This window comes from Dermacentor variabilis, chromosome 11, assembly GCF_050947875.1.
Source record: "Dermacentor variabilis isolate Ectoservices chromosome 11, ASM5094787v1, whole genome shotgun sequence".
NCBI lineage: Eukaryota > Metazoa > Arthropoda > Arachnida > Ixodida > Ixodidae > Dermacentor > Dermacentor variabilis.
In genome coordinates, this window is record NC_134578.1 from 114477508 (window position 1) to 114493015 (window position 15508).

General features: G+C 47.1%; 1 protein-coding gene across 1 annotated transcript in view; it reads left to right on the plus strand.

Moving 5' to 3' along the window:
* Positions 1–14033, plus strand: part of LOC142563143 (sodium-coupled monocarboxylate transporter 1-like) — an 81327-nt gene extending 67294 nt beyond the window's left edge. Inside the window, exon 11 of the mRNA XM_075673688.1 lies at positions 13870–14033. Within this exon, the coding sequence (XP_075529803.1) occupies positions 13870–13959 (90 nt within the window). The 3' untranslated portion in view covers positions 13960–14033. The remainder of the gene's footprint in view (positions 1–13869) is intronic.
* Positions 14034–15508: the final 1475 nt, after the last annotated feature.

Below are 15508 nucleotides of genomic sequence, written 5' to 3' on the forward strand. Positions count from 1 at the left end.
TCACGAATTTCTGACGCAATTTAGTTGGAAAAATCTGGTTACTTCAATAAGCACTTGCGCTTGTAAGAGGGCGTAGAAGAATGAGGATGTACGCCTCACTTTCGGACACATGCATGCGCGCGTGACGTATGCCGGTTGTTGGGGTGGCGCTTGTCTAACGTCGCCTAATCTCATTCGGGGTGCTGGTGCTTGTCTAATGTCGAATGTCACTTGTGGTGGTTGTATTTGCCTACCGTTGTTTGTGCTTGTACAACGTCGGCAACAGTTTCGTTTTACATCCACTTGCACAGGGTGGAGTGAAGGCATGTTGTTAAGGCATATTCCTTTTAATGGAAGCTGAATTCTGAGAACGCAACGGTTTTAAAGTAATAGCTCTTACAAGTGGAGAGAAGTAATTATTAAAGGGCAAAATTTGACATTCACCCAATCGTAGCAATTGCTACAATGGAAACCCATACAGGTTCCTTAAAAGAAAAGCCTCGCAGTTGAAGAAAATTCGTCCTGGTCCTGGACTCGAAGCCAGGACCACCCCTTTTCGTAGCAGCCACTCTATCATCTGAGCTATACAGAAAACTAGCAAAGGGCTGGGCAAAGTCGAATTTGTCAACTCGAAGCAAAGGCAAGGGTTTGAAGTAATAGTTCTGTAATGGAGTGTATTGAACAGTTCAGATGGTAGCGTCTGTTCATAATAGAGAAGGGAGGTGACGCAGAGCAGAAACAGCTGGTTGCCCGAACGGCTCGCGCTCGTGCTAAACACTGGCGATCCGACTTTCCCACTGCTTGCACTGCAGGCATGGAACAGACGATCCGGCTGGCCTTGTCCTTGTGCTCTTGTTCTTCACTACAATTACCCCGGTGCAAAATCGGAGCCATCCTGGCGACTTACGACGTGGAGACGAGCGGGTCAGAATTGTTTCAGGCCGTGAACATGAACAACATCCCGTCCACGGCGGCGCTTGTCGGATGTCGGTGTAAGCGGCTCTATGACATATTTCACCAGAGAGGTGCGTTCGACGAGACGGTATTGTCCATCATACTGCCAGAGAAGTTTTGTCGAAAGTCCAGGCGTGGTAGAAGGCACAGACAACAAGACAAGTGTTCCGGGAGCGAAGTTCGGATTCGTAGTGTCGCCATCACGATTGGCTTTTTGCCGTTGCTGGTCAGCGGAGGTGAACTTTCGGCCTAACTGATGGCATTCCTCGGCGTATGGGGCGATGGCTGAAACTGGAGCACACTCTCACGTTTCGGGTGTATAAGGCAAAACCGTATCGATGGTATGCGAAAGATCGCCACCGTAGAGAAGAAAGTATGGAGAAAATCCTGTAGTACTTTGTGTAGCCGTATCATATGCGCACGTAACAAATGGGAGGATGAGGTCCCAGTTTGTATGCTCCGATGAAACGTACATGGCGAGCATATAACGAAGGACGCCATTGAAACGCTCCGTAAGCCCGTCAGTTTGAAGATGGTACGCCATGGTCGTCCGGTCAACTATGCAGCATTGAGGAAGCAGAGCTTCAACCACCTGCGACAAGAACACACGGCCTCTATCACTGAGCAGCTCTCGAGGTAGGCCATGACGCAGAATGAAACGATGGAGCAGAAAGGATGCAACGTCGCTGGCGGTCGCTGCAGGTAAAGCAGCAGTTTCAGCATAGCGCGTAAAATGGTCAACTGGGACAATACCCCATCGTTTGCCAGCGGGTGTTAGCGGTAGTAGCCCGTACAGGTCAATTCCAACACGGTCGAAGGCACGAGCAGGGCACGGAAGCTACTGTAAACCGTGGGCCGGATGAGGCGGAGATTCGCGGCGTTGGCATGGCGGGTACGAACGGACAAACTTTTGGACAAAAGTAAACTTTCTTCGCCAGTAGTAACGTTGCCGCAGGTGCTCATACGTCTTCAAAACGCCTGCGTCCGCACATTGTGGGTCAGTATGGAAAGACGCGCACATGTCGGAACGCAAATTCCAAGGGATAACCAGAAGCCACTTGCGACCATAGGGCTGGTAGTTGCGTCGATACAAGAGGTTATCCCGAACAGCAAAATGGGCAGCCAGGCGACTCAGGGAGCGGGAGATGGGAGATGCAGGCGAGCCAGAAAGGAGGTCGAAAAGAGAGGCCACCCAAGGATCTTTGCGCTTTTCTGATGCGAAGGTGTCGATGTCGTCCAAGGATACCGCCTGAATGGGGGAGAGGGAGGCCGTGTCGGCTGGCAGCGGAGAGAGGGACAGAACGTCAGCGTCAGTGTGCTCGCGACCTGAGCGTATACTTGAATGCGCAGAGCCCAGCGGGCAAGGCGTCCAGACAAGCCTTTTAAAGGGGCTAACCAGCAAAGGTAACCACATGGAAAGGCCTGCCGTATAAATGAGGGCAAAACATCCCGAGTGCCCTAACGATGGCCAGGCATTCTTTTATGCGAAGCATATTACTAGAGCTCAACCCAGCTCCTCAGGCGCGGCGGTGTCGCCTTCAATACCACGTGACACCGTGACGTCACGACAGAGGAGAAACGGGGCTCCAACTCGCGCCGTCGCTCGCGGCGGTATATAAGCAGCTGCGCTTGTTTCTAAGGTGGCTTTGGCTCAGCTCTTGCAAGATGGGCTGGGTGGGAATCGAACCAGGGTCTCCGGAGTGTGAGACGGAGACGCTACCACTGAGCCACGAGTACGATGCTTCAAAGCGGTACAAAAGCGCCTCTAGTGAATGCGGTGTTGCCTTAGAAACGTGCGTCGCTTGCTCAGGCGCACATTTCGTTGCCGCGCCGAACGCTGCGTTGCTCGACGCTCACCGCGTCCAATGCGGGGCGCGTAGTCGCTGCGCCGTAGCCCATTGTCTTACACCCCTTGGCGGGTCGACGGGAACGCTGTCGCGTTCCACTCTTGAAGGCGAAGCAGAGTAACGCATGAGTTGTTTCTTCGTCTAGCCGAACCAAATATAGCCAAGCAACAGCAGTTCACCAGGCTAAACAGTGGTTCAACAACTAAAATAAAGGCTAGTATGCTTCGCATCCTGGGCTTAACCTTAGCTAAGCCACAGGCATTTTTTTCTGTGACGCTGTATTTGCGCTCCGCTTTGGTCAATGCACGACTGGCTAAGCAACGACCTACTCGGAGTAGCCAGGCTTGCGCTGCGCAAGGACAGCGCCAAGGCCAATACCACTCGCATCGGTATGCACTTCGGTTGGCGCGGTGTGGTCGTAGTGTCGCAGTCAATAGACGGCGTAGATGTCAATAGACGGCGTAAGGTGACGAACACGGCATCGCATGCAGGAGACCAGGAGGATAGTTCGTTGGCGCCACTTACGAGTTGTGTGAGAGGTGATATAAACGAAGCAAAATTGCAATCAAAGCATGTGAAGTAAGAACAGAGGCCGATGAAGGCGCAGAGTTCTTTGAGTGTCTTAGGTTTAGGAAACTCTGCCACAGCGCGAAGTTTTGATGGGTCGGGGCAAATGCCGTCTTGTGATGCGGCGTGACCTAGAATTATGAGCTTGCGCGCGGCGAACTGGCAGTTTTTCAGGTACAGTTGCAGGCCTGTGTTGGTCAAGAACGTCCAAACTTGCTTAAGGCGAAGAAGATGCGTGCTGAAATCCGGGCGAACACAACGATATCGTCGAGGTAGCATAAACACGTGCTCCATTTTAGGCTGCGCAAGATATTGTCCGTCATTCGTTCAAACGTAGCAGGCGCATTGCATAGGCCAAATAGCATCACATTAAATTCGTATAAACCATCGGGAGTAATAAATACAGTTTCAGGGCGATCAACTGCTGACATCGCGACCTGCCAGTAGTCCGAGCGTAAATCGAACGAAAAGAAGAATTCAGCGCCTTGCAAGCTGGCCAGAGCGTCGTCATAGCGCAGTGGAGGGTAGACATATTTTCGCGTTATCATGTTAAGACGGCGATAATCGACGCAGAACCGAATGGATCCATCTTTTTTTTTTTGTGACGAGAACCACCGGCGATGCCCACGGGCTATTGGAAGGCCGAATGACGCCGTGCTGAAGCAGTCGTCCACGTGCTCACTGATCACCTGACTCTGCTGGGTCGATACGCGGAACGGGCGCTGCCGCAATGGCGCGTTGGAGCCAGTGTCGATATGGTGGCTGACGGTTGACGTGCGACCCAGAGTATGCTGAGCGACATCAAAAGAAGGGCGAAACTGGGCAAGCAGGTGAAGAAGCTGGGAGCGCTGCTCGGAAGTAAGACCATCAGCAATGAAAGGTGTGAATAAGTCAGGTGCTGGCGCAGCAGAAGCGGAAAGTGCACAGAAGTCAGTTAGCTCTGCATACGAAGCATCCGGCACGTCGGTTAGAAACATGTCATCAAGAGGCCGAACATGGCCAAGTGTTTCGCCGCAACGAGCAGTCAGGGCTATAGGAAGCGGATTGCAGACAACGATGGCGCTGAAACCGGCTGAAATATCAAGCGTGGCGAAAGGGAGGGGAACATCTTTGCGGGTTATGAAAAGTTCCGAAGGAGGGAAGAGGACAGCGCCACAGAAGACGGGAACAACGGCAGACGAGTACGGTGGTATGGCGCTGTCTTCCCGAAGGACTAGCTTAGCTGGAAGAGAGGTGGCTCCGACGAGGGGCTCGTCACGCAGAGGCGATAATTCGACTTCAGCACGTGCACATTTGATGAAGGCGTTATTTCGCGAAAGTCCCACCAAAGTATCACGTCCTGAGAGCAGAACTGCAGCACCACAAACTCCACAATGTAGAAAACGCCCTGAATAACAACTCTAGCTGTGCATGCTGCTGAAAGCTTAACTGGCTGGGCGCTTGATGTGAGAAGGGAAAACCCAGAAAGTGGCGTCGTAACTTTTCGTAAAGCGCGAGAGAGGCGTTCGTTTAGCACAGACGCGGCTGCTCCAGTATCAATTAGCACAACGGTAGGGAGGCCGTCAACAGTAAGGTCGACAAAGTTCGAAGGCGACAATGGCGGACATGTACAGATCGATGGCGACGCAATTCCTGCCTCCTGAATTGCAGCGCTTAGTTTTCCTCTTGCGTGGGTGAAGGGCACCGACGCATGAGGGACAACGAGCGGCTACGCGGGGAAGTTGGACGACGTGTGAGCACCGGTTGTTCGGCTGGTGGCCTGTTCGAGTGCCGACGAAATTAAGTGTCGTGGCAAGGTTTCACGTCGGCGTAGGGAGGCGGCTGCACAAACCCATCAGAGTGCAGCATGCGGCGGCGGCAGAGTCGTGAAACATGGCCGGGAATACCGCAGGCATAACATATGGGCCTGTGTTCCTGTGTGCGCCAATGATTAGCAAACGCAGGAGCAGGTTGATGAACGGGATGACGAACGGGTGGTAGCGGCCGTGGATGTAGCGCAACTAGTGGTTGACGAGGAGGCTGCGCGGCAACGGATGCGTAAGTAGGTGGCGCGGCGACAGGGTACTGCTGATGCTGCATTGGTAGAGCCTCAGCAACTTGGTCTTCAACAACACGCCGGAGCGTAGGGGCGAGCTGTGTAGGAGGCTGTTACGGTAGCGGATGCTGTTGGGGTAGCGCAGCGAAGGGTAGTAGAGAAAGCTGACGTGCAATTTCCTCCCGTACGAAAGCTTGGATTTGTGCGAGCAGGGGGGGGGGCAGCGATAAGAGAAGGCTGTCATGGAACAGAGGGCCTCGTCAGCCGCTGAGAGGCGCCTGGTCAATATGCGCCGCCTCCTCAACTTGTCGTACTTTTGGCACACGTTTATGAGCTCTCCTACGGTGCGCGGACTCTTGGCGATCAACATTTGGAAAATGTTATCGGAGATGCCCTTAAAAATGTGCTTCAGTTTGTCATTTCCGGGCATAGAAGCATCCATATGTTTGCATAGAACGAGAAGCTCCTCGATATAAGAGATGAATGTTTCACCGGGTTGTTCCGCTCGCTCTCGTAACCGATTCTCGGCGCTCAACCTGTGGACGGCAGGGCGACCGAACACTTCAGCGAAATTGGCCTTGAACATGGACCGGGACTGAAAGTCGGCTTCCTGATTTTTAAACCACAGGTGAGTCACTCCTGCAAGGTAGAAGATGATGGCATTTAACTTGGCGGTATCGTGCCATCGATTATGCAAGCTCACCCGTTCGTAAGTAGACATCCAGTCATTGACGTCCTGCCCATCCGTACCACTGAAAACGGCATGATGGCCGTGCGGTACAGCGCCAGAGCAGGCAAAGGATGGTGGTGGTGACTTCGGCTGGGGTGAGTCAGACATGACGGGAGGCGAATCCGAGACCGGAGTTCCAGGGTGTAGATGTTCTTGAATACCCCGCACCTTCCATCAATTGTAATGGAGTGTATTGAACAGTTCAGACGGTAGCGTCTGTTCGTAATCGAGAAGGCAGGTGAGCCAGAACAGGAACAGCTGATTGCCCGAATGGCTCACACTCGTGCTAAGCACTGGCGATCCGGCTGGCCCACTGGTTGCACTGCAGGCATGGAACAGACGATCTGGTTGGCCTCGGCCTTGTGCTCTTCTTCTTCATTACAGTTCTAATAGTTTGACGTAATAGGTGTTTTTACTAATAGTAAGAACATTCAGTTCAAGCAAAGCGCTAGTTTTCTCCCTACCATTTTCTCTCCGTCTTTATGCATTGCAAATCATGTGTATGTTCGAACTCGCCGACTACTCTATTTTTAACACGATACTATTTCAAACTGTCAGCCTATTTAAGGCCTTGTGCTGGTGATGTCCCCGCCACAGTAGCATAATTCGTATTATCTGAATAAGTGTACGCTTGAGTTTGAACGAGCATTACAGTAACAAGCACGCTGAATAACAGGACTACAATGAGAAAGTGAATGTTATGTGGACCATCTCAAATTCTCCAAAGATGTATCCGAGACTGCAGTATCAAAATATTTAAACTGTTTCCTCCAGATTCTTTACCTTAAAGCGAACCTTTCTTTGCCTCTTCGTTCGACTTTTCTGCTGCTTGTGTCGCTGTCTTGCACGCCGCGTCGGGGGGTCGTTTAGAACGCGCATATGCATGGCATTAGCGTGGCACAGAGGAAAGGCGACGCGAGGGGTTCGTTTGGACCTTTACGGATGGATGAATGGATGGACTATATGAGCGTCTCCTTTCGGACGGGCTGTGGTTTGCACCACCGAGCTCTTGTTAATATATTGCCTAATGTCTTATCTACGTTTAAAAAAAGGAAGGAAAGGAAAAAGGAAAAACCAACGAAGAATTCCCATCACCAAACTTTCTGAACTCCTATTCAGCACTTTGTTTCTGAACACCTCCATTGTTTGTCGTGTCCCTACTTCCGCCAATTTTCCGATAGAATCGAGTCACTAAAATTCCCTCTAGTGTTCCTTGGACGTCGCCACAATATGCTATTGATAGCTGTAATCATCCCTGATGCTATTCAAAAGCATAGCAGAAAACGCAGGGTTTACCGTTATACTAACGGGAAATAGCCAAGAGAAATTGAGAGAGGAAGTAGAGATCGAGAGCAGTCAAAATATTGGTAGAAGCTTGGTAGAACCATCACAGTGACGAAACGAGTGAATTGACACTGTTCTCTCCCATGTCTGCATTGGGGAGGGCAGTAAATTAAAAATACGATTGAAGTAGGCCGAAAAGTGCTACCGCTAGACACAGCAGTGGTTTCGAGGTACGGTATGGTATGTTTCTGCAAACTTCTGAATATAAACACCGTGCAAATATGTCTAGCATGCAATTGATGCAGGGCGCGTAGATGCAAAGCCGTACTAAAGCATTAAAGGCTATAGGTGAAAGTACTTAAGAGGCCGAACGTCAAATCAACAATTGTATGCCCGCCGCGTTAGCTCTGCCGCTGTGACGTTGCTTAAGGACTCGGATTCGATCCCGACCGCGACAGCGGCATTTCGACGGGGGCGAAATACCGAAATGTTCGTGTACTTAGAGAGGGGGTCAAAACTAACACGGAGTTCTCCACAATGACATGCTTCTTATTCCGATAGTAGTTTTCGCACGTGCAGCCTCCATGATGCGACGAGCCTCGTGAGGCGATGACAATGCGAACCTTCTCTGAGTTTAGGACCACTATCTAACAACGCCTCAAGCAAACACGTCTCGCCATGTGTGCTGTGTACTACGTGGACATACAGCGGTGTTGCGCCCAAGATGACCTTTAACATCAACTCGCCACTCTCATTTTGCACTAAACGCTGAAGAAATGAAGCATTCTGCCTCAACACCACCGCTGATCACCGTCAGTCAAAACAGACAGCACAGAAAGCTTCATTTACACCGTTTCCTACAGTGTGGGGTATCCGTATAATCTTTTTTAATTTGGTGACAAGTACAATGCAATATTTACGTATGATGTGTCTGTTATGTAGTATTTTTGTGAAGACTGGACTTAAAACTCTGTAACTGTGACACTGCTTTATGCTTGCACTGTGACGGCTTTGTGATTTGTTTTCCTTCTGTATTTGATGATATTTCCTTTATACATTGTGAATTAGTGTGCCCTCTCTCTCTCTTTTATATTCACTATGAAGTGCGCTTACTGTGCGTGCAAACTACAAAATTCACATGTCTAGCTATGCTTTTTCCCTTGCAGGCGAGTGCTAGGAAGCCTTGTTGTTGGCAAATTTGTTTATTTCACTGCTTAAATAAAGAAAGCAATGAAAACGGTGATTTGCTGATAAAGCCCGTTCAAGCTACTTGTTGTATTTAGTATGTTATTTTTTCGAGCAAAACAACAGTTGCCGTTTTCGCCATCATCATCACCGTCGTCATCGTTATTATCCTTGTTTGTTTAGATGTAGAAACGTGGGAAACTAGGGCACTGTTAGAGCCGGCTATTCCTATATAACGATTTTGTTATTCAGTATTATCATTAATAATTTTACTAAAAGAGAATTCCGTATAAGTGACGCAGCATACGTATGCAGCGTAGTACGAAAATAAAAATGTTCTAGAGCTGCGCACCAAAATGAGCGACGTATTTTTCTCAAATAATGCTTCTTCTGCTCATTCTATACTATGTCTAAGTCAAAACCTATCACGTGGCACTGCACCTACTTAGTAGTTTCCTTCTGACTAAAGCATAATTTATATGGGTTGACATTATTCCGCTGGGAAGGAGAAAGGTGTTGTAGTCCCTATCGGTGTTCATAGCACGGTAGACCGTGTCCATCACACAGACTTTGAGTGCGATTGTGAGGCTGTTTGTACGGACATCTGCTGTTCAGGCGTTGAAGGCATGTTACTTGGTGCATTCTATATAGCACCTGACATAACTCTTACTGCATTCGGTCTTCTCCTGGACTCAATTGAAACCAAAAAGTATAAATTACTGAGGATATTAATCTGCCAGGAATTTCTAGCATTAACAAAATTGTGCTTGCCACAATTTTTGTAGTACATTTCTCGAAAAATTTCCAGCTGACTTGCCTTTATCTGATTTAAGTGCATGCAGCAGCTAAACTTCAATGAGAACTGCTATGAGAATGTTCGAAACCTTTGTCTCATGAATCACGCTAATGTTTCTTTCGTGCGTAGCCGCCTTCATCTGGTTACGCTAAAGTTCCATCCTCCTTTAATAGTTTCTTTGACCCTGGTGGCTCAGAAACGCTGCACCCGTTACGGTGACGATCAGAGCAGCTTCAACATTTACCTTTGAGACTACGTTGGTTTGAATCGTTACCTTAAAAACACTGACTGGTGGTTCGTACTGGGACATATTACGTTGATGAAAGGGTAATTTGCTTCCCAGAGTCATTGATGATTACATGCGCATATCCATTCCTGCAAAATAGATGAAAAGGGGAACGTTCTCTCATTACTTTTCCAAAGAACTCAAAGCAGCAATGAAACTGAAAGATTGATTGCGCAAAGCGGGCAAACAGGCCAACATAAGCGAAAACTTGAATTTAGGAGCTGTCGTTGTTTTTGCAAATTTTATTGCAAGAATGATCACTACGACCACATTTAGCGTGTTGAAGCCAGCATGACACCTACATAAAGATATTTCTGGAGCGACCTGCGTTCTCCCTTTACTAAAGAGAGTGCTTGAGATGTAGACTTGTTGATGAAACAGGCAATGTTGTCTCGAATACTGCTGGTGCCTTCGCTGAACATTTCTGTTCTGTGTTAGGTGTAAAAGATGCAACTACCTCAAGTAGCGTTAATTCTAAGCCGGGTACAAGGTATACGTATATCACTCAATGAAAAACTTGTTTTGAAATCTATTAAGCACCTAAAGCATCCCCTTTCTTTTGGCGGTGATGGAATCCCTCCAGAAATGCTTGAGATGTACGAAACCACACTTGTCCCTGTTCTGGCAAGCATCTTTAACAGTTCCCCTAATTCTAGTACGTTTACTAGCCCTTGGAAAGTAGCAAGGGTACCTGTTCAGAAATCGGGTGCTAGACGTGCCCTTACTAATTACCAGCCTATATCGATCCCCTGCATTGCCTCAAATGTGTTTTCAATCGGTATTACATTTCCTTCTTTCTGCTAGTGCTAAGAGCACGGTAACAGATGAAGAGCATAGATTAGTATCAGGGCGTCACAAAACAATTACTTTTACCACATTTCTGGTGTATGCTTCTAGTGTAGTAAACATTAGTGGCTAATCAGGCGCTCTTTACTTTGACCTAACTAAAGCATTTGATGTTGTTTGCCTTGAGCTACTTGCTACAAAGCTCGTGTAAATGGACATACCTTCGCCCTACAGGCTCTGGTATCAAATTACCTATGCAATATATCGTGCTGCGTTGGGATTATTGGACCGAATTCCATTAGCTATGAGGTCACTAACGGAGTTCCTCAAGCATCTGTTCTTGGCCCTCTTCTCTTCCTACTGTGCACAAATGACATTTCGTCTGCAATTCGAAACTCTTCATTATTTCAATATGCTGATGACCTTAATATGTTTAAAACTTTCAACAGTGTTTATGAGTTCCTAGGCCTCCAAGAAGACATTTCCTAACAATAAGTTACTGTTAAATGCTTCCAAAACTATGAACTTAGGTTATACGAGGGAAACTTGCCATGCGCAATGTCCACACACCCTATTGAATGCTCCACTGTCCAGGGGGACATAAATGAAAAATCTTGGTGTATATTTTGACAACAGCGCTTAGTTTCTCTTCACAAGCTAAATATACGAAAGAACGCGTTCTTCTCGCTCTTGACATTGTCGTATTTCACATGACTTACATTCCCCTGTTGCTTCTCGGAAATTGTATTCCACTGTGTGCCTTTCAATACTAGAGCATACATGTGTACTTTCGAGTGGAACGCACGAGCCTAATTATGACTTCATTGAATGCGTCTGAAATAAGTTTATACCTATTTTCAAGTACCAGTTTTGCTGCCCTGGCGACCATAGCCTAGCCCTCCGAAATATAGCTAAACATACACCTCTAAAATCACAATGCTATAAATCAGTCCATTTGTTCCTCTATAGGGTGGTCCATGGCATTATATTGTCCCAAAGCTTCTGAATCATGTGAAACATTCTGAGCAGCAAAAATATATCTGGCGCCTTTGCGCATATGCTATCCGGAGTTCCGAAATATCGGTGTATTTCTGAAGCTGTACACATACCTATGCTGGCCTCCGCTGGAATATTCCACCTTCGTTACGAACAGTACTTGCTGGTCTAAAAAGACATAGTAAACCGAGTTCACCGGAAGTTTGTTTCTATAAACCGCAATCAGTGCTCCAGGCCAGTCCGCCGTTAAAACAGCTCATGTCTTATTTCGCGCTTCATCAAGAAAACCTGGACTACAGAAGCACGAAGGATGACTGAACGTTATTATTCAAGTTTGCATATGGCCTCTCATTTTACAGAAATAATGGATAAAGTTGATATAACAATCCTGCGAAAAATAACTGCGCTGTCTAGACCTTTTCCTGTGCCTGCATCTTTGTCTGGTGTATATATATATATATATATATATATATATATATATATATATATATATATATATATATATATATATATGTGTGTGTGTGTGTGTGTGTGTGTGTGTGTGTGTGTGTGTGCGTGTGTGTGTGTAAACGATCGTAGAAGGGGGACCGAAAACAGGGTTTTGATAATCATGACAGCATAGAGCCAACAGGCACTGAAGCCAGGGAAAGCATCGGGGAAATTAATTTTGGTTCAATTTGGAACAACAAGCGCAGAGAACCCACAACCTCCGCATTACTCGTGCTTTGCACTTTGCTACATCTAGCCCTAGGAGTGTTAGCCAGCGCCACAAAGAGGCATGGTGGGTGGATGTGGTACATACTTTTTGCCCGTTTTCGTCACCTTACACGTGATCTCAGGAGAGTATGCACGTGGCTTATAAACCCTCGCATTCCACATGACGACATAATCGATCCTCTGGGTTCCCCTTGTCTCGTTTATTCAGTTAGAGGGTCGCTATTCTTCCAGCCGTCATTTAATTAGGTAGGATGCGATGGTTTATTAGCGACGTGTCTCTTCTCTTAAGGTCACGTGGTACGTGACGCCGTCGCGCAAAAAAGGATGTTCCATATCCGCCCACTATGGCTTTAAGTGAGGCTGGCTAACGCTCCGAGGGCTAGATCTTGCAAACATAAATACCAAGTTTAGAGCACGAAATAATACCTGTGCCGTAGTACAAATCTTAGTGTAACGCACGCGTAATGCGGATGTTATACGTTTAGCTCAAGTTTAGCTCAAGCGACAAGTTGTCTCTTCGTCTACTGATTTTCCTTCATTTTCTGCAATTAGAACCACAAAAAATTACTCCGAAGCTCCCTTAAGCTCCATTGTCCATTTGTTTTATCCGTTCTAGATTCATAATATATATATATATATATATATATATATATATATATATATATATATATTGACCCATGCACTTCTTTACTTTTATTGGCTGACCGCTTTTCTCCGTCTAACAAATATCGCTCAGCACAGGACGCACTCGCATAAATCGCAAATTTCTCGAACGATATGGATGGCTCTTTCGCTGCCTGTTGTCAGAACTTTCTGCACGACACGCGGGCACCAGCGATTACTCTGGAGCATTCGGTGACTCATGTATAAAAGCCGACGTGCTTGGCCCGTTGATCGTATTTTCGACGACCGTCGAGTGTGATCGCCACTATCGTTTTTTTTGCGTGTAGCCTGTTTTTCTGGGCACAGGTTCGCCCAATGAAGGATTAGTTTCCCCATTCGCAGTTTTGCTACTGTGTTCTTGACCGTTACTACTACTTGACATCTGGGTGCAGGGTAGTGGTGCGGGGTAGGCGTTTTAGCCTGTAGCTTCCTAGATGGTTCGGGATGACGTTGGTGTTTTCTTCGCGGTCCAGGATTTGATCAAGGCTAGTCGGGGGCGTCCGGTACACGAACACGACACACCTCCACCAGATGTCGCGTAGTAGGAAAGGTTAAGCGCACGGGATCAAAACGGCATAACTGCAAATGGCGAAAATAATTAGTTATTGAGCGAACCAGCGAAACAGGATACGCTCAAATGAGAATGATAGCGAAGAACACAGTCGGCGGTGGTCGAAAATCTGATCAGCGGGTCAAGCGCGTCGGCTTTTACACATCAGTCATCGAGTGCTGCATAGTAATCGCTGGCACCAGTGTTTCTTGCAGAAAGTACTGCACAATTCGCGTCGCGTATACAATATGATTACAGAAGGTTCTGCGACAACAGGCAGAGGAGATAACTATCTATAACATTCGACAAACTTCCGATGCATGCGGGCGCTTCCTGCATTGAACGATATCTGTACATTGTTTTGCGCATGTATGTTATACCAATTCTCACGTTCGCCAGTACTAACAGCACCACGTCTATCTTGGGTACGTTAAAAGAATGGTTGATTCATTAATTAAATATTTGATTGATTGATTCTACCGATTTCTTTTCAGAATTCTGCCAACAATTCGAGAAGAAATCACATTACCACAATAAGGGAACAAAGCCTGCAAACTTCATTGACTTCAGAAACTTTTCTTTGAATTTCTCCAATGGAGGTAACTGCGCTCTCATCGAAGCAATCAGCAATAACCTTTCCACTGTGGCAAAGACCAAACACCAGATGGCGGCTACGCTTGTCGCGAAATATAAACAGGGTTTTCCTGTTAACTTTTTGTTGTGGTCGTTGTTGTCTTTTAGTCCTATAGGATGCACCTAGGAGCCTAAAATTGTGAAATATAAGGGCAAACCTGCGGAATCTACAAGGTTCAGGAGACTTCGCGCATAGGCGCTTGAGTTCCTCCATGTCTTGTAGGCTACTGGGTCTATTGCCTGCATCCTCGCCTAGGAAAGACAGCACTCCCTATCTTCCAGTACTTACGGACAGGTATGGATGAGCTGGCTCACATCCACCGGGTCAGCTGTGGTCCAGCGATGCCGGCATGCTTAAGGGATTCTGTTGCGCCCTCCTACGACGATGTAAGGATTGCCAGAGTGACAGCGCACTCCAACCCCGTATGCGGCTCATCAGCATTAAGAAGAAGAACATGACATTGTCATTAATAAGAACATGACAAAGTTGAGAAACATACACCGGAGAATGCGTCACTCAGTTTAAGCCTGTGGCATTCAAACAGCATAGATTTCCCTCACCTAAAGTAGCTTCTATCACCGACATCGCGCAACGAACCAAACTGTTCCTGTTGGAAATGCTTTCTCGAAATATTTGTTCGCACATGTGAACGGACACGGTTCTAGTCTGCTGAGGTCTTATCACTGCGTATAGGTTCTGTACCACACCGCCTTTGCGAGCAAGTATGCACTCGCTTTCTCAGCCACCCTTCACTGCGCACCGATGCTACTCTCGTCCGCGTTTCAAGAAGAAATGCTCACCTCTCTTCCCGAAACGTTATACAGCGTCAGCACCATGTACCAACAAACTTAAGGCCGCGACAACGACAGTATCAAGGTGCAATCATGGGACGCTCGCACTGCGTAGCGGTAGAAATAGTTGGGCATTTGGAAGCAGTTTAGTGCTTAGTGTGATAGTTGGTGGTAGGCTTGCGTTTATTCAATATAGTCAGCACCGACAAGCTGCTCAGAAGAGGCAACAAAAGGGAAAGGATAGCGCTGAGTATAAAGTGCAATGTTGCGCATAACATTTGAATATTATCTTACTTTATTTGTTCCTCAAACTGACTAATGCAATATTCCATTCGTTATTCGATGGCTTCTAATGTTTGGAGAATGTTCCGAAACTTAATACTTTTCGGATACATCACTTTATCAACTGTATACTGTCAGACATGCAACTGAACGAAAATACAATAATTCAATTTTTGGTTATACTGAAATTAGCGTATCTTGTGATATGCTCGGCAGTACACGGAGTATTGTGTTGCAAGACGTACATAATTTCTAAATGTTGCTTGATACGTGCCATACTTTTCTGTTCATACACCTGCCATCACTATTCTTCCGTTGACAAGCATCACGCATCGCCTTCGTCATCGTGACATCGCTGCATTCACGTGTCACATTGCGCATACGCTTGATTTAAAATTTGCATTTTGGCACAGCTTCTGAGCCGTG